Source organism: Gallinula chloropus, assembly GCF_964237585.1.
Source record: "Gallinula chloropus genome assembly, chromosome: 5".
Lineage (NCBI taxonomy): Eukaryota > Metazoa > Chordata > Aves > Gruiformes > Rallidae > Gallinula > Gallinula chloropus.
This window is the reverse complement of record NC_140090.1, coordinates 74,264,588-74,284,081: the sequence shown is the minus strand read 5'-3', so window position 1 is coordinate 74,284,081 and position 19,494 is coordinate 74,264,588. Positions and strand designations below refer to the sequence as shown.

At 39.9% G+C, this 19,494-nt stretch overlaps 1 protein-coding gene across 1 annotated transcript; it reads right to left on the bottom strand.

Moving 5' to 3' along the window:
• Nucleotides 1–14,712, bottom strand: LOC311192220 (pancreatic lipase-related protein 2-like; the record flags this gene model as incomplete). Its single annotated transcript, XM_084264644.1, has 11 exons — nucleotides 1–169; nucleotides 597–708; nucleotides 1,793–1,922; nucleotides 3,407–3,522; nucleotides 5,867–5,989; nucleotides 6,082–6,201; nucleotides 7,358–7,466; nucleotides 8,452–8,586; nucleotides 9,429–9,554; nucleotides 12,554–12,708; nucleotides 14,664–14,712. 11 exons carry the CDS (start codon nucleotides 14,710–14,712, stop codon nucleotides 1–3), a joined length of 1,344 nt encoding a protein of 447 aa, XP_084120770.1.
• Nucleotides 14,713–19,494: the final 4,782 nt, after the last annotated feature.

Here is a 19,494-nt window from a genome sequence, read left to right as displayed (position 1 = left end):
TCACACATTTCCATTTTCTCCAGATATTATTGTGACTTCTTCAGCTCCCATGCAGCCTCTATGTACATGACCTGGATACTTTTTCCAAAGAAACTCAACTTTTGAAATGTTCCCAGAAATTTCTGTATCGACATAGTTCAAGTATGTGTTGCCTGGATTGAAAGTGCCCCTGTCAAAAGAAAAGTGCAGATGTGATGCTTAATGTTCTTTACAAGTGTGTGTGGGGAAGCTACACTTTAGAAAACAAGATGAGGGATGGGATGCTATGAGAGTTGATGTTTTGAATACTATTGTATCATATGGCACTCTGTCTTCATGGAGAAGATAACCAAATGCTGATTGAGTTCAGCAGTAGCCACAGAGCTCTTGGCCCACTTGGCTGTCCTATACCTCATCCTCAGAAAAGAAGGGAAAATACAGAGCAAGAGAGACAAGCAAGCAGATTTTGACCACAAGCTGTAGCATGGGGAACTTAAAAGTAGCTGATAAGTGGTTACTTACCAAGGTAAACCACAAGATAAGAGATGTAAACTGTGCATAAATTCAATATGATAACAAAGATAGAGCCATTTTTTCAACAATCCTATTAAACTTACTTGTCAATTGTATATCTTTTCTTGATGCCATTAGTTCCAGTCAAGGCTACATCTATACTTCCTTTCATGCTTTCGGTTGCAGATACTCTGACATGTATCTCTTTCCTCCAGCCTTTGAAAGCAAAATGAAATAGATTACATTTGTAAGGAGATTTACTTCCTAATGGTAAAACTTTTCATATGCTTCAGTGCCTTTTAGGGAGAGGAAAGGGTTGCACGAATGGGCTTGTAAGCAAACTACATGTCACTCTTCATTGAGGAAAATATTAGCTTGAGTAGTACGAATTTCCTCGGCAGAGGTATAAATCACCGACACAACCTTTGCTGACCGACCAGATACGTTGAGTATTTCATCTGCCAGCAATGCACCTTGCTCTTCCACTTGGCCTCACTTTTAATGATGTAATTTCTTACACTTGTAAGCCATTTGTGGGGTCTCATGGGTAGCCTGTTAGCTCTCAACTATGAAGTGAAGTCCAGTGGTCTGCTGTGTTGTTAAAGATATATTAAACAAAATGGGCAGCTTTCCCAGGATGATCCCAGAAAGCTAAAATTATTTTTCTTTTTACTTTTCTTATGGAGACGTGGTATAAATCCTTTTCATTTCTTGGTTCTTAGTTTTGCTGTCGTATTTTGGTTCCTAGTAAATAAGGACCTCGAAGACCTTCTCTCATGTATTGCCCTTGCAATTCATCACCTGTGATGGATTCCAATTTATTCGTGCATATTCTTATTTCCCAGTTCTCTGACTGCTTCAACATTAATCACGATTAAAACTATACTTCTTATTACTCCTTACAATTTGGAGCTGATGAGCTTTGCAAAAATACTGTGATATGAACCAGTTTTATAAATTTTTGTTAATAAAACCAATGTAACTTTTTTTCATTTGAAGTTTTGCACTTTCAGCATCATATTCTTCCCACCTTCAGCTTCACATAATTTTTGAAGCAATTACTAACAACATTTTATCAGGGTTTCTAACTCAGAGGTCAGCATCCATTGGTCTGTTTCTATAGCCACCTCAGCCTTTCCCAGATAATACTGGTACTGCATGTTCCTCACGCACCTGAGACTCTAGATCTTGCACTGAGTTCCACTCATTAACTCCAGCAGCTGTCTGCAGAAGAGTAAGGAATCTGTTTACACATAACTCATTGCCACTTGAGAATTCACCACCCAAAAAGAGCACTTACGAGCATAAGGAGGCGAGGGTCCTGTGTTTAAATAAACCTTCTGCTGTTCTTTATCAGTTTTATGTAAAAACTTATCAGCGTGGTGGCCCATCAGTGGACATCCTTCCTTTGGACAGGGGAAACAGTTTCCCTGTGGGGAAATAACCATGTGTTACAAGACATTATCTGGTCTAATCCCACTCCTTAAAGTTTAAGAAATTTGACTATTTCAGCTTTTCCCTGGCTTTTTTAAAAAAAAGTACTTGCATTTGAGTTCAGATCATATTTTCAGTACTTATTGGTGTCATGAAAAAGGAAGCTGAGATGGTCAGTCAGCTTATCTCCTCTGATTGAAAATCAGAGAGAAACAGGCTGAAGATCTGGCCTAATTCCTTGTGTTCTTGCAGAGACAATAAGTAAATACCTGATCCATAAAATATAGGCAATATATTTATCCTTCATAGGGTCAGTTGAAAGGTTGTCTGCTAATTATTATAGGGTGGCTGATGTTATTTATAAGCAGGTCTGGCTGGGTATCTCATTCATGGTAAAAATATTTAGACTGAGGAATACTGAAGCCTTGGGGTCTTGCTTTGGAATGTGTTCTGTGAAATTAATATATATACGTACATCAAACATTCAGATCAAGACCTGTATGTCCATTAAAATAAAAACCCCTAGAAAACCAAAATCCAAACTAGTATTTTTCCAGTGGAAGTGATTTAATCACAGTTGGAAAAAACAGCATTGTTATATTTAGTTCAGTTTTGGTATTTGGGAGATTCTGAGGAATTGGTATTTGTGAATCTTGGCTATTTGGCTATTAGATGAACAAAAGTCTAAGTAACCATCATGACTTGTTTATTACGAGCTTGAAAAAAACCCATTTATCTCACATCACTAAATTACACAGAGTTCTTTCCAGTTCTGAATTGTATCAAACCTGCAAGTTAAGTGGCAACATCACTATGAACATTGCCAACTTTTCCACGGTATTGTAATCATTCCATTTGGGAACAGATGGAAATGACCTCAGACTTGTTTTCCTTCTTGACCAGTCCTCCTCAGCTGCGTTGCCAGAACTGGTCTGTTGAAAGCTCAGTCATATCAGGCACAAACCACTAGGACGTTATGTTGCCACCTTGTGCCACCCGAGGGCTGTGCGAGCAATCCTGGGCTATATAGGTATCTCCCCTCCCCTAAATATTGTGGATGTTCATTGGTTATATAGACCTTTAAACATTTCTGAAATGCAGAGGCTGCCCTCTTAATGACAGGTTCCATCAAGTTAAGATGGATTTCCTTCAACCAGACTGTGTCCCTTACTGCTGACCTACGCAAAAGGTGAGCCCAGCCACTGCTTCTCATTGCCCTCTTACCTCTTCATATCTCCCTTTTTAGCTGGTTTTGCTCTTTATATTTATTACCTTATTTTCTTCTGCAAATTTTATTTTGTTTTGTTTGCCACTTTTACGTTTTGCCTGGGTTTTGTTTGTGCTTTGGGTGAGGGTAGTCAGTGGGCCTGCATACATCCCCTGTATCCCATGCCCCAGAGTGTAGAAGTTGTCCCAGAAATTGTTAAGAGAAGAAGGGCAGGGCTATAACCCTTCAGATAAACACGTCCCTGGTACTTACCAGTACAAAATCTCGGTATGTTTCACACCGATACCCAACAAATCCATCGGGAGTGATGATACTCTCAGCGTAATACCGGAGACTTCTTTTATGTCCACATCCAATAGATCTGTATTCTGGGAAGAAAGTCCAAGTAAAAAATGTGTAAAGGTATGTGTTAACATAAAGTCCATGTCAAAAGATTTGTGGGACTTTTCCACCCAAAAGCATTTTGTGCACACAGTAATGTCTCAGATTAAACATCTTCAAATTATTACTTTTTTTTCAAAGTGTGAGTTATTTGGGTTTATAGCAAAATATATTTTACTATGTGCCATTTTTTTGTTGATGGGCAAGAGCTAGGTCATAATCTGTGTGTCCCTGTGCTCACGCTGAAGTTAACCAAGGTGGGAGTGCACCAAGGAAGACCTTGTGTAGCCTCCTGTCCTCCTATGTGTACTTCATTGCTTTTACTGCAGCATGGGAACTGAGAAGGATTTGGGAGAAATTCCCTTTGATATTTCAAATTTTATAGTTAGGCTATTTGTAAAGCATATAGTAGTTACTATGAAGTAGTTTTCATTTGCTTATCTTTATCACAACATGGTATTTTGTAAAACCACTCTTTCCACTCATTTCTAAAATTAAAGTTAATTGTAGTAATTATTTTAACTTCAGTGGCTTTCAGAGTTTTTTTAAGCTCTAGAAAATCTGTGGTTGTTTGACAGTTGTCATTCTGTGAAGTGGTCTGAAAAACAAGATGTTTAGCAGCGTGTCCCTGATTTTGGCAGAACTATTTGGAACATGTACATTTTCCCACCAGAGTGAAATTCGTAAGCCATTAGTGCAGGAAAGAAGAAAGCACTATGTGGTTATATTTGCAGATCCCTTGTGGCAGGTATTGTCTTCACTGGCTCTGAAGTCCCTCCTTTATCAAAGCATAACATACCAAAATTAGGTTGTGTAAAAGTGGGCTCTACTCCTCTCCAGCTCCCCTAATCACAGGGTGAATGAAGTCTTGGAGGCGATGAAGTAGTACGTGCAAACTGGCACAGCTTGTGAATGAAATCAGAATTTCACCTGCTGCCAATATTTGTGCATCCCAAAGGCATACCAGTTGGCATTGGCCAGTTGATATGCATTGTTCTTTACATGAGGAAGGAAAGAAAAAAACCCAACTCCACAACACACAAAAAACCCTCTGGAAATTATTTTTGTCTGTTTTTCTTGAAAATAATCTGCATCATCAAGGCTTCCTGAGTATGTTTTCTTTATAGTTCCTTCTTCAAGTCTACTTCAGAAGGGTCTGTGCTTTTAACTTAAAAAATCTCAGCTCTTATAGCTGGCTTACTTTATGCTAGTGCCAAATTCACTTAACATCTATACAATGGGAACATAATGCCCCTCTCACTCCTGCATCAAAAGCTGGAGAAAGAAGTTACTAAATAGCATTTCTAAAGCACTTCATGTGAAAAAGCACTACATAAATGTAAATATTATCAAACAGAAGAGGTATGCACAAAGTAATGTGTAAACAAGAGGCAGGGGAGTTAAGGCTGTCCACTTTTAGGAGCTGCCTGAAGAACCAACTCCATCTGCTCATGTTCTGTTGAGCTGAGCTACTCCACCACAAAACACTGCAAACAGCATTGTGAAATGTCTGTGGAAAATATTTAGGTTTATGGGGTTTTTCTGGAAGCGCTGACATTTTTCCACAGTCTGATTTGGAAAGTGTTTTGGTTCAAGTGACTTTGGGCACAGCCAGCTTTCAGTCCTCTTTGTTACTAAGTTCTTCAACCAGTTCTAAGACAGAGCATTTTTGAAATCCAATTACTCAACTAGTGGTACATATTTCAAAACATTTAACTGTGAATAATAGATGTTCTTATTTCTGTAGGCTAGGGTCAGAAGACAGGATTTTTGGTATCTATTGTACTGGATCCCAGGGTAATTCTGATTAACTGCCCAGCTCTCTTTGAAGAACATGAACTATCAATGGAGCAGTCATTTTATCATCATCTATGTTTTTAACTTTGTATTGTTCCCTTTGAAGAGACATTAAAGCTGTTAATGGCATAGATGACCATGTCTAAGCCTGGTAGTATTGGGACTGATGTCTTTGTAGGGAGAAGGGAAGCTCAGAGTTTAACATACTCATTATCCTTGAATGAAATTTTACTGGTCCATCACGTGTAATTCCCACTGTGGTCAGTTTTCCAGGCTCTTGTAACAGGTTGTGGTAAACATGTCTGTATGCTTTAACTGAAGATTTGATCCTCAATTTGCCTTCATTAGCACATAAGAAATTCAGAGTGTATTTCACAGGCAACCTTAAATCTTCCTTTTTTTTATTGAGAATTCTCTCCCTACTCCAAATCTGATCTATGAAAATAATATATGCGTTCTAAAGGTTTTACCTTAGCCCAGGCTTTATTTCTAGCTGTAGCTTAAAATGAGGTCTTACTTCTTTAAAATATTTACCTCTCATAAGGTCGTTGATACTCCGCGTTGTAGGAGGCACACGAAGCTGCTTGCATCCTGGCATCTTCTTCCCACCATTTGGGTAAAAGTCCAGGTGGCCACAAGTCTGAAGAATCCCTGGAGCTGAAATGAACAGTGAATGGAGGCTGATTGCTCTCAGGTATGAAGCTCTGGCCGACCTCTGTGTTAGTGTCAGGCTTTGTGTGAAAACTCACCAAAGTCAAAGAAAAGATGTCCAGCGTGAGTGTGAATTACGTCAACGAATGCTGCATCTGAAGGATCCAGCCTTACCATTGCAGGGGTGTACTGGAAAAGGGGCCCAGCTGGATCCAAACCTAAATAAATGGAGATATGTGTACTTGAATAAAGATTGGTATACATATGTCACTGCATATGACGTGTGTACGCTGTATGCCATCACATTCCTGACTTTACTCCACATATAAAAATCCATTTCGTGTTCCACAGCCAGAAAAACAAGCGGGGTTTTAATAGAAAGGTGGCTGGAGGCATAGCAGCACACTACAATACTGGTGGGTGCTTTGTTGCTTTTGGGGAACAAGGTTATAAGAATGTTTTTGGATTTGTTTTTTTTTAATTTTATTTCTGTATTAGTGAAAAATACGAAATTTTTCTATGTTACACGTGAGTCTGAGAATTTTTATCTGGTCACAAATCTAGTTTTATTTCCAAAAGAGCTTGGTTTAAAATGTTACCCCTTCACATCAGTGTCAGCTGTCTTCAGGGCTAATATCAGCTCTCCTCAGGGCTAAAGCAAGAGTTCTGATCCCAGTTTCCCTCTGTCACTAATGTGACTGGTTACTGTGCACACAGCTTAGTCAAAGCAACGTCTAGGCGGAGAGGAGGACTGGCTGGAGGAGAAAGGAAAGCAGAAAATAGCAAGCCTTTTAAAATGGGGATGTGTGTGTGATGTCATTGTGTCTCTGTGTAGCTGTGTGACTGCTTCCTTTTCAGGGTGTCCATGACTTTTTACTGTCCCATCCTGACATACTAGTTCTAGGGGGATTTAATTTTTCATTTCCGATTTTCAATCTTTTGAACTGCTGAAAACTCATGTGGGATTTTAAAACCAAATTTGATAATGAGTTGCTAGTGTTTTACAAGTCTGTTATTCCACATGTAACACAGTATTTTGTTCCTGTTCTTTTATATCATTAAAAATCATAACCAAGTGTTCCCCGGGACTTGTGACCTGTGAAAAGTGACCTTTATTTAGCCAGACTTGGGACAATTAAGCCATTCTGATCTCACTGTAGTCAAACCTTTCTCAAAGCTGGGAATGTTGACAAGTGAACTGCATGGCATGTGATGGGACATGGCTTTGTGTGCTGTCATGCTAGTTGCATGCTGTTAATTATGACAAACCAGCACATCACAATCTGAACTGTGTTTAGAAGGCAGCAGTGATTCTTCAAGTTTCTTAAGCTGCATGAAAACTTAAAGCTTCATCAGTTGAAACAGCTTCAGTACCTGTTATTCTTCCAATGCCAGGTTTCCTTCTCCCTGCCTCCCCTGCGGCATGTGCTCCGAGACTATGGCCGATGAAATGAATGTTGGCAGGGGAGTAGCCATAGTCTTTCTGTGAAGATGTATGGAAAGGGAAAAACAAGTGTGTTAAGTGGGGGATACAAGGCTGTGGCACTGTGTTGTGGCCCCATGCTGTGCTAGACTGTGGGCAATGGAGGAGACTGTCTCTGGTCGAGCTGCTGCAGGTAATGGCATCTGTTCCTGAAGAGAAGCAGTGCCCAACTCATTTCATTCCCTCTTACATCACACCTCTGGAAGGGAGTAATTTCTGTCAGGAACTGACCCTCATGGTAGAAAAGAAGGAAAAGGCAATTTCTGCACCTAACTCCCCTACATTCCTACTGACTTGATCTTAGAGGTCTTTTCCAACCTTAATGATTCTGTGATTTAATGACTGCTTATCCAAAAGGCAAATGACCTCATGGCCTCACCCCTGAGCCTGTCTGTCCAGTCAGGATAGCGGTCTGTGGTGGAGGAGTTTTCAGTGCCTTTGTCTGTAGCATAACCCTTGTGCAAATCAAACGTCCGTCCTGCTACGGGGATGCTCCATGACGCAGGTCCTACAGGGTCGAGAGGACCATGCCAGGAGTGCTGCCAGTGCGCTGGGCTCAGCTGAGGGGGAGCTTTGCTACAGGAGAGTCACTTCTCTGCTGTGGTCTGTTTCTCACAGGGGGCAGCATGTGACACATGGAAGAGTGTTTTAACCATACTGTCCTGCTCTTGTGACTCTCCATCCCAACAATTCTGCTAGTCTCCAATCTGATGGATGATTTATCCAGTAAAAGCCCACCCTGAGCAAAACTTTCAGAAACTAAAGGTCTGCAAGCCTTTAGGGACATGGCTATCAGTGGTCTGACACTGAAGTCGGTATTTCCACTTATGCAGGGTTAGAGACTTTTTAATGACATTTTCAGATGTGTTACTGACTACCCCTGAACTTCCTGGCTCTGTTGCGCCAAACCTGAAGGTGCCACCCTAAACACAGCCTTTCTCACACAGACTGTGTCCCGGCGCTCATGTTCTGTGGATACTTTTACCTCCAGAAAGTTCACCAGATATACCAGCTCGGCCCCCACGATGCGGACATTGTTAACAGCATCAGTGTACAACCCGCTTGAGCCGCCTCGCCAGTCGGTCAGAATGCAGTTCACATCTTCAGTAAGAAACATTAACTGATGAAAACAGGAGAGCAGAAGGAAACAGGTATTAATTACAGTTGTGGCAGATTGTATGCAAACAATATTGTGCTTTGCTGTAGCTGGGGACTTGCTTCTTCCACATGGCTGGTAAGACATATCTTTGCCATGTTAATTCCTACTAATACTAAAGAATCAACACAAGGAGGCAGAGTGGAGGCAGCAGTTTGAGCACCCTATAAATACACACAGCAGCTTGCTTCAGTTCTGTTTTCCATGCCAGACGTTGTGGTTATATTTAAAGCATCATCTTCTTTAATGATGGTAGAAAAAGAGGATAGAATATGCCTGGATCTTCTAAAAATTTGTATATTTTAACCAAAATATTCCATTATACACTTCTAGAAATGGAAAATACTGATTTTTTTTTTTTTTTGGTCCTGAAACAATTTCAATTTTGAAATGTCCCAAAATAAAATCAAACCAATCTGCTGAGCAAAGCATTTTTGTTTCTTTAGGTCAAATGCCTCACTCTGAAATGTTTATTTTGACTTTTTTTTGATAAGGTGAGAAAAGTGACTCCCCACCTCCCCCCTTCATTATTGGTGAGGAATTGAAAAATTGGCTAATTATAGCTTTCTCTGGAGGTGAGTGTAGCAAAATGGCATTTGTTGGAAGGCTGAAGTGTGCTGTGCTCATAGCTCAGTACAAGAGGGTGGTCCTGTGATTTTCATTATGAGGTCTTTCCTCCTCCTATATATCCTGAATTACCAAGAGAACTGAGGTGTAAATTTTATGTGGGAATTTTAAGCAAGTTAGTGGGAATAGTGGATATTTAGATTTCAAACACAAGTAAAATGACAATAGTTATACCATACCCTGCATATATTTGTTATCCAGAGGAGGTCTGCTCCAACAAGATGGCCATGTATAATGAAGTGAGTTTTCCTGTGTGCTCGGAAATTTGAAGCTCTGATAGTTGAAGGATTTATAGCAGAAATTTTCTGTGTCAAAAAAAACCCCACCACCACAACAAGGATATGACTGCTTTGTACCAACGTCCATTTCAACACAGGATAGAGTACCCCAATGGTTAAAGCATAGATAGTTCTGGGCTCTGAACAGATGGGTCTTGTTCTTCACTTGCAAACTACCTTGCTGGGGGATATTAATTAATAGCTTCAACAAATGATTCACTTCCTCTAGTTAATTGAGCTAATGATGCCGGCATCCTTTGCACAATGCTTTAAGATATACTGATACAACATTCCATGTAAATTCAAGATTTTATCTAACTTGGCCACAGAAATACACAGAGAGCATCTTCTGCATGGTATTACACAGCTGACTTTGACTCCATATCTTTGTTTCTTTTTCTTTGAAGATAAGACCTACATCACTAAGCTCATTTGTACTTTATCATTAAGATATTTGAGACAGCATGAGAAAGGCCACAAGGCTCATGACATCAGATGCTGTAGGCATTTTGGGCTTTATTGGAAAGGAAGTCATTCTTTTCTCTCTTTTTTTTTTTTTAAATCTGAATATTGGGTTTTTTCAACATTTGGCTCTTACCTGTTTTTTTTTTCTTGTTATGGTTTTGTGAGCTTAAAAGGCAAAGTCCTGACTAAGTATCACACATCTCACCTTCAGCAAAACACTGATTAAAGTGAAAACCTTACAGGCCCTTTCAGCTGGAGATGGTGGACTTGTTGCTATGTGACTCAATCAGGAGAAATCCCTGAATCTCCAGTTTATGACTACCATTTATATAAAAAACCCCCAAGTTTGAAGCCTTTACATGTAAACCAACAACAGCAATAAATTACTCCCTCCCTGCCCCTGTATTATTTGATTAATTTTTCTTGTTCTTTGCCCAAGTAAATTCATGCTCTCTAATGGTCATTTCTCTTCTTTGACCAGTCTATAGTTCCAGAAGACTGCATCAAGCTGTGGACAAGCCCAGCCCAGATACTTCCAACATCTCAAGCATTCTTCTGTGAGCTTTTCCCAGTACTTGCTGGTCTCCAGAGGAAAGGGTTAACCCACAGCTGGCGTCCTTCAGTGAGTTCCCATTTGATCCAGCCTATACAGTTCTGCAGGATCCTTTTAGCTACTTCCAATTGCTACTCTCTCAGTCTAGAGATTCCTCTCTCTGTCACTAACTAACTTGCAGGTGTTGTAGATAACGACACCTTTTAAACTTTTCTCTTCCATACATCTCCAGTCTGCTGTGTTTCTGTACCTAATGTGTTTTCATGAAAGATAACCTGGTTCAGATCAGAATGTAAGAGAAACCTCTAAGCTCTCAATACTGTATCTTACCAAGTCTTTTTCTTCAGCTTTTTAGTCTTCACTTCCCTTCAGTCCTATTCTTCAAAAAGAAAGTTTATTATTTGTTTATTTTCTTTCTCTGTCCCCATTTCATTCTTTTTTTGGTTGTTTCCTTATTTTATTACGGATGGTTTCATGCAGTTTTTCTTTAGCATCCTGTTTTTCTTTCTACAATTTCTAAATTTTCCAAGCTTTCCTTTAGGTTTTCATCCCTCTCTGGTAGACACAAATACTTTCTATTTTATATCTTCACTCTTAAGTGTCTACCTGTTCTTATGGCCCAGTGTTGGCTATCACTTTAGCAGATCCCCTGAGAGCAATCCTAATAATCATATGTATGACTGACATCCCTGAAGCATGGTGTTAAGCTGGTGACACACAGGAGCCAAACCTGAGATTGTCCTTTTGTTTCCTTTTGAGCTTCTCTATCTCTGGCTTTATAATGCTGAAGCTGAAACCTAATTTGAACCATTAACTTACTATAAAGAAATATGAACAGTGGCATTGAGTGTCATGGGTGGTGAGATCAAGTGTGCTCTCAGCAGGTCTACCAGCGACATCAAGCTGTGTTGTGTGGTTGACATGCTCTAAGGAAGGGATGCAGAGGGACCTCAACAGGCTTAGAAGAACTGCATGAAGTTCAGCCAGGCCAAGTGGAAGGTCCTGTGCATGGGTCAGGGCAATCCCAAGAACAACTACAGGCTGACTGGAGAATGGATTGAGAGCAGCCCTGAGGAGGACTTGGAGGTGTTGGTGGACGAGAAGCTCAACATGACCCTGAAATGTTCACTTGCAGGCCAGAAAGCCAACTGTCCCCTGAGCTGCACCTAAAGAAGTGTGGCCAGCAGATTGAGGTACGTGATTCTCTCTCCCTCTGCTCTACTCCCATGAGACACCCCCAGGCAGTACTGTGTCTAACTCCGGGGTCCCTCAGTACAAGACAGAAATGGAGCTGTTGGAGCAAGTCCAGAGGAGTCCACAAAGATGATCGGAGGGCTGGAGCACCTCCTTTATGGAGACAAGCAGAGAGAGTTGAACTCGTTCAGCTTGGAGAAGAGAAGTCCTAGGGGAGATTTTAATGTAGCCTCCCAGTACCTGAAGGAGCTACAGGGAAGCTGGAGAGGGACTGATTACAAGGTTGTGGAGTGATAGGACAAGGGCTGATGAGTTTAATGTGTTGGGGGGGAGATTTAGATAAGACATTAGGAAATAACCCTTCCTGTGAGGATGGTGAGACCCTGGCACAGGGTGCCCAGAGAAGCTGGGGCTGTTCCTGGATCCCTGGCAGGGTTCAAGGCCAGATTGGATGGGGCTTTGTGCACCCTGGGCTAGCGGAGGATGTCCCTGCTCATGGCAGGAGTTGAAACTAGATGGTCTTTGACTTCCCTTCCAACCCAAACCAGTCTGTGATTCTAAGTGTATAAAATATATCCAAAGTATCTCCGATGACTTATGTTGGCAGGTTGTGATTAGTATATTGTAAATATACCTTGCTCATCAGAGAGCTGAAACAAGGAAAAAGATGGAGGAAAATTAGGATGGACTTTTCATGGAGTTTGTAATATAAAACTGGAGCTTTTCCTGACAGACTTTTGAACAAAGTTACGAAGAAATGTGTATGATTTGTTGACTGTATATTATCAACTGTTCAAACAAAGCAATTTCTTACTTGATATATCACGGTGTTGTCTCTAGTGTAAAGGAGGAATTTAGTGTTCACATCTTCTGGAGCGCTGGGCAAGCCTGCCAGTTGTCTCCCTGGGATCCCAGACCAAGGGGGGCTATCTGTAAAGCATCCCAGCCTTTTGTAGCAAACTTCCCTTCCTGGGGTATGCAAAGAAAAACGTTAGTGTTCTGCGAATGCAGCAGGTTAGGTTGTCATCACTTTGCAAGAAGCTGGCAGGACAGTGTTTACAGCAGGGAAATGGAAAGTGGCCAGTTTTGATTTAGGATAGCACCTCTGCTCATTTTTCATTGAGAGGTTCAGTTGTGCTCCTGTGCCTTGTACATGTAGCAGGAACTTGATCTCTCTGCCCTGGTCAGGCCCCACCTGGAGTATTGTGTCCAGTTCTGGGCTCCCTGGTATAAAAAAGACAGGGATCTCCTGGAGAGAGTCCAGAGAAGGGATACAAAGATGATTAAGGGCCTGGAGCATCTCCCCTGTGAGGACAGGCTGAGTGAGCTGGGACTGTTCAGCCTGGAGAAAAGAAGACTAAGGGGGGGGGAATCTTATTAATGTTTATAAATATCTCAAGTGTGGGACACAGGGAAATGGCCAGCCCCTTTCCAGTGCTCTGTGGAGACAGGACAAGGGGCAATGGCTTCAAGTTGGAACACAGGAAGTTCCGCACCAACATGGGGAAGAACTTTTTCACAGTGAGGGCAACAGAGCACTGGAATAGGCTGCCCAGGGAGGTGGTGGAGTCTCCATCTCTGGAGATATTCAAGACCCATCTGGACGCCTGTCTGTGCAATATGAGCTGGGGAGCTGCTTTGGCAGGGGGGTTGGACCCGATGATCTCTCGAGGTCCCTTCCAACCCCTGTGATTCTGTGATTCTACGATTCAAGACGGATTCCTGTTGCAAGCATAGTGTTGAGCTCAGTTTGGTGGACTCATCGCTTATTTTGACATTGTTAACACAACCATTGGAAAAAGACAAAATCTTGATTTTTGTGGATCCAGAGAACAAACCAGCTTTTGCTAGTGCAGAACAGTCCTTCAAATAAGTGCTAATGCTCCAGGGATTATCTAAATTATTATTTCTTGGGCAACAAGTCATGAAGAAATAAATTAAAAGCTAAATATTAAAATAGTTATCTCTGGTTGCTCCACAATGTACATTAAACTTCTCCATTATTTTTTTATCATCGTAAGATTTTAGTGAAAGCAATAAAATGGAATTTGAGTTGAAACCTAAAGTAAAGCACAGCCTCAGGAACTGAGGTCTGTGCCTGAAGGACTAGAGTTTCTCAATTTCTATTGTGGCTTTAACACAGTAACGATGCAAATATGACATATGGGTGTTGCCATTAAATGTCATCTGTACGAGCTATTAAAGCAAAACAGTTGTGAAATCCCAAATAATTTTTATTGTTATTTAAAAGATGTTGAAAACAATGAGAAACTATTTTTACCCAGGATAAGTGTCAGATACGTCAGACCGTGACTTACTCTAGTCATTGCTCCATGTGAAATGCAGGGTTAGTGTCATGTACTGGAAATACATGTTGAGAAAGAGAAGATTTAACTGTGGAGCTGCAGCTAGAGACTCCACAAGCAGTCCAGTAATTTTCACAGTGGTCTTTCTTCTGATGCCAGCAAACTTTGAGACTGTGTTTTTCTCTTTCTCCCTGCTCTTTCCTCGTGTCTATCCCTGCTTAACTATTCTTTCTTATTGGGAAAGAGGTATTTTGGACTGGGACTGTTTTCTTGTTCTCTGCACAGTGCTGTGAAGAGGAAGTGCCAAGGCTGGTGTTAAAAGTGTTGTAGCTACCACAAATGCTAGTGTGGGTTCAAAGTAGGTTAGGGAAATTATTCTGGAAGACTCTTAGTATCAATTAATATATAAAAATGCCTTTATAGTTCCCATTCTGTTTGCTAACTGGAAAAACGTTTGTGTAATTAAAAAGTAATAGGTTAAATGTGGGAAAGGCATGACATAACTCAGTGCTCCTAATAAATCTGCTAAATCCAGAGCACATGCTTTTTCTAAAATGTGGTGTAAGCTACACACAGCAGTTTTCACTGTTTATAGATTTTATCAGCTCTGTTTCTTACCTCTGGCTGCATCAAGAAGAAAAAGAGCAGTGATCCATACTGCAAACATCTAAAGCAAATAAGAACACAGTTAAAACTTAATTAAAATTAGAATTTGGAATTCACCTAAGGATTTCTTTGGCCCATCTAAAAAAAAAAGAAAAAAAAAATCATAGTGACCATAGGAATATCTCAGGCATTTAATTAATTGGATTCAAAAGAATCAACACTTCTTAAAGATAACAAGGTTTCAAGAAAATACCTTTGGGATCCTTTCTGTTTGCTGTGGAGACTTTGCATACACAGGATATCCTCCAAGCATCTTTTAAAGATTATCTACCTGGCCTTGGTGAAAACAAGCTTGTTTTTTTTCCCCTAGACATAGAATTTATGGGAGAGTAAATTAAATTCTTAAAGGATTTGCAACTTTTTAGAAATTAATTTCAAAGTGAAGTTTCTCTTAGTGTTTAGTAGAAAAGTTACTCAGAACTGCTATTTCAGGGACTTTATTTGAGAGAATCCAGGAACAAACTTAATTTGTGTTTCTAAATAATATAGAAAGTTATGAAAACTCATTTTGATCATTGCTATCATCCATGTACACTTATCAGCCCTGATCTGCTTGATCACTTAATCACCAGCTGATAGGTAAACATTGGAGTAAATGAATTAGTCATTTACTTCAAAGTGAAGTAGGGAAAGCCTTTTAAGTGTAGTTTCACTACTACTCCTAGTAACATCTTCAAAGTAAGGAAGATCATTCCTTGGCTAAGCCTCATATCAGGCCCCAACCCTTCAATAATAGGTCCTGCACAGGCAGAATCCTGCCATCTCTTTCTCGCCCTGCCCATCCCTTGTTTCCCCCATCCTCCAAAATCAGCAATATGATGTTAGGAGAAAACAGTTCATCCCCGTGAAACCCGCTGCAGGCTCAAGCATGTCCTACTTCCACCTCCTCTTCTCCAGCCACCCACCAAACACCCCATACCTTATCACAGTGCACCTAATTTAAGTTCCTCAGACGCTTCTCTGCAATGTATCCCATTTTACCTTGGTGAGGCTCAGAGGAAGCTCTTTGGTCCACCTCAGTTGATTGCGGGAAGCCTTGCAGAAGCCCTTTGAGGAGCCTGGAACGAAGCAGGACAGAACTGCGCCTGCCCAATGAGAGCATGTGGCAGAGGGATGCTCACCCTGCCGCTGCTGCACAAGGTTTGGGTTCCCAGCTGCACCTGTGACTTTGCCAGGAGAGATCTCCTTGTGTCAGGCATGCTTCCTCTGAGATAACACAAACCAGGTCAGACCAGTTGCGGCGCGACTCCACCTGTTTAATGCAAAATTTCACGAGGTGTTATTGTCATCCATCGGTAATTATTTTTAAAGCTAAAAGGTGCTGCAAAGTATGATGTAAACACTGAACAAACACACACTTTCAGGATCAGGAGTAAGGCTCTTACTATTGGCTGGGCTGCTCATCTTGCTGTGATGCTGAGACGGGATTCCAGTGACTGAATCGCACTGGAAGGCAAAGCTGCAATCTTTGGGTGCTACTCCAGAGTTTTAACACCAAACCCATCCTTCCTGGAGCTGATCCCTGCCTTAAATAATTTACATTCTTCAGCAACATTTTCAAACTTGTATTTGATAGTTAACTCTACCATTACAACATCAAGACACAAACAAGGTGTTTTGGGATGAGCCAGCATGCACGTTCACCAGGTTTAAGCTGTTACCTGAGAAAGGGCAGAAGGGAGAAGGGTGAAAAATGGTAAAAAAAACCAAATCAGTCTGTCATCTCTCACTTGTTCATCTTGTAGTTCTCTTGTCTATAATTTTGCTAGTGGATTAATTACCTGACTTTTCTTTGAAAAGATGACAGAAATGTTTTTAAACAGGGGAGAATAATTCCTTGGGCAGATTGTCACCACATCAAATCACCATTAATCTTCATAATTAAATTATATTAATTGCAGTAATTCTAGTTTTTAGTTTTGATAATGATGTCTTTTCACATAGTATTACATTGTTGCCATACTATTACATTAATGCTTCTCTTTGGCTTTCCTAGAAATCTTTGTTCTGGTACGTGAGTCTTATCCAAACTGAATGATGATTCTATGCTTCTGTGATTACCTGTACACATAAATGAGAAACATCTCAACATTTTAATGTTAAAGTGTTTAAGTTTATTGGGAAGTTCTTGGCACCTCCTAGCCCAAGGGTGTACAGAAAGTGGGGATTCCTTTTTGGTATAATGGTTCCCACTGACTGATGATGTATTTCACATCTAGCACAGACAAATGTGAAGTGGGTTGAAGTGATTCTAAAGATAGTATGTATCTTGTAATGTTTGGGTTTTCTTCATTCCTTCAGAACTATGTTAGTCCAGTAAAGTGTTGAAGTACTATCAAAATTCATTTGAGTTACCTGCTCACATAATTAAAGACTGTTTTTTTGTGGTGCAAATTGTTCAGTTAACCAGCCATCAACAGAATTCAGCAAATTCAAATCCTGAGCCCGTGTTTGAAGGAAATGATTAACAGGAGGTCCCAAGTTATCCTAGGTCATCCCAGCCAAAACTGGTACTTGTTTCTGGTGATCAGATACTCAGATCTGTGACACACTGTTACATCCAAAGAAATCGGATGCTTGTGTTTTATATCTCAAAGAATGTATAGACAAACTCAGGAAGGCTAATTGATTAGAATTTAGAATACAGAAATATAGTATTTGATGATTCTATGATTCAATTACATTGAAATTAGAATGACAACATATTAACAATCTTTTGATTCTACCTGTGATGAAAGCATCGTCTCGCATCCTAGATGTAATCATGTACTATGCAATTCTTATAAATCATCATTCCAGCTAGTATTGAGCATCAGTTGGAAGTTAGCTTCTCTAGGTTTTTCCCAGAAGATAGGAAGTGATTATTCAATGCCATTCATGCTGCCTTTCAGCAGTCGGTGAGACACCACAGGTCTCCTCCAGCGTTTAAAACAAGGTTACTGGGAGAGCAAGGCATCCTCATATTTATACAAATCAGTATGAGGATTTACTCCATCCAAGAAGCATGAAATGTCTTTTCTATGATCCTTTACTAGTATCAATAAAGCTCATAGCTCAGCACTATTGTTTGGTGTTGGCAGTTCTCTGCCAGCTCTAGATAACTTCTCACTTTAACAGGGTAACTACTGCCAGATTTATTTGGGACCTGTGCAGGAAGTGGCAAGCCACGAAGTGCTTTCCAGGGACCTACATATCTACCTACCTCTGCACAGTGTGGGACATGTAATTCAATTTTGGGTAGTGTATGGATAATTTCTATTATAAATGGAAACATTAAGGTCGAGCTCACCTTTTCCAGCACACCAGCTGTAAGGCTTTCTTTAAGGAAACAATAAAACCCACTTAAGTTCCAGCAAGTATTTTTCTGTTGTTTCCAGCCTGTTTGGCTACTGAAATAGATGTGAAGGGATTATTACTCTTTTTATCTGTTGTTCCTTCATTATGATCCAACTTCTAATACTTTTATTGATGCCAATCCCAGTGGAGTCACTCATAGAATAAAATACTCCTTAGCTAAAGAGAGAGAACCAAATAATAGGTTCTTCTCACATTGTATTTTAATTCTATTTGTTATGTTAGTGAGTTCTAGCTTTCAAGCTTGAAGGCAGATATTTTATGGTTTTCACATTATAATGGTGTGATGGCTGGTACGTATCCGACTAGTAATAATTGTGCTTGTCTCTGCAGCAGCTACTTGCAGACTGTAGGAGTGTGAGCTTCATATTTGAAATGGATACAGTCACTAGTTGGATTCAATACAGTTAGACTGATTTACATCAGGTAAGACCTGAAATTTGTGTCTTAATAACCAAAATAACTGTATTACTGCAGTAATACATCATTTCTGTGATAAAACACTCCTGTGCTTGGCACGTATTCTGAAGGCAGATTTGGATTTAAAAGCATAAAATGGGGAACTGAAGAATGTGATATAAACAGAAAATTTTAAATTTCCAGCAAAGTATTTTAAGGCCTATGGACATTATGTGTATTGATCTACACTTCAAGATGTCAATTAGTTAACTACATTGCAAAACACCAGAAGGAATCAGTGAACATTGGGACTTTTTCCTAACCAGTTACCATTTCTTTCTTTCTTTCTTTCTCTCATCAGACATCTAGCATGAAATTATTGGGTTTGTACTTTTGAAAAGTTAGAAAAGGTTTTAAGAAAATTAAATACCATATAAAATGGATTTCACAGATTAATATGAAAGCGTGGAATAAAGATTCTAACCATAGCTGTTTTCCACAGATGGCTGTGGTAAATAGATTGTAATTAATCATGATGAATTCTGTTATAAGGTTTAAAGATTACATGAAGTGGTGGAATAGAAGTGCTACCTTAAGGCCTTTGATTTTATATTTCTGAATTTTTGATAGTGTTAATTAAAGCTGGTGGTTATTAGTAAAAGAGGAAGTCATTCTTTATGAGATAATAAGGACAAAACTCTATCTCTTTGCATAATTACTGAAATGCTATGCATTTAGAAGGACTATAATTTTTTTTAGTTGCTGATTCCATCAGAAATTAAAGACAACATTTTATATTAAATTAATCATATCAGCTTTTTTGATGTCTGAATTATTTTCTGTATGTTGATAAAATAATTTTATGTATTTATTTCTGAAAGATAAGGCTAAAGGTGGAGACATAGACAGTCTACATATTCTAGTACCTCACCAGATTTCCTCTGCACTTCAATCTTAATCAGGTTTTTAACATCCCTATATTTCATTTTTCTAAATCCTTTGAATGGCTCTAATTATCAGAGCGGAATGC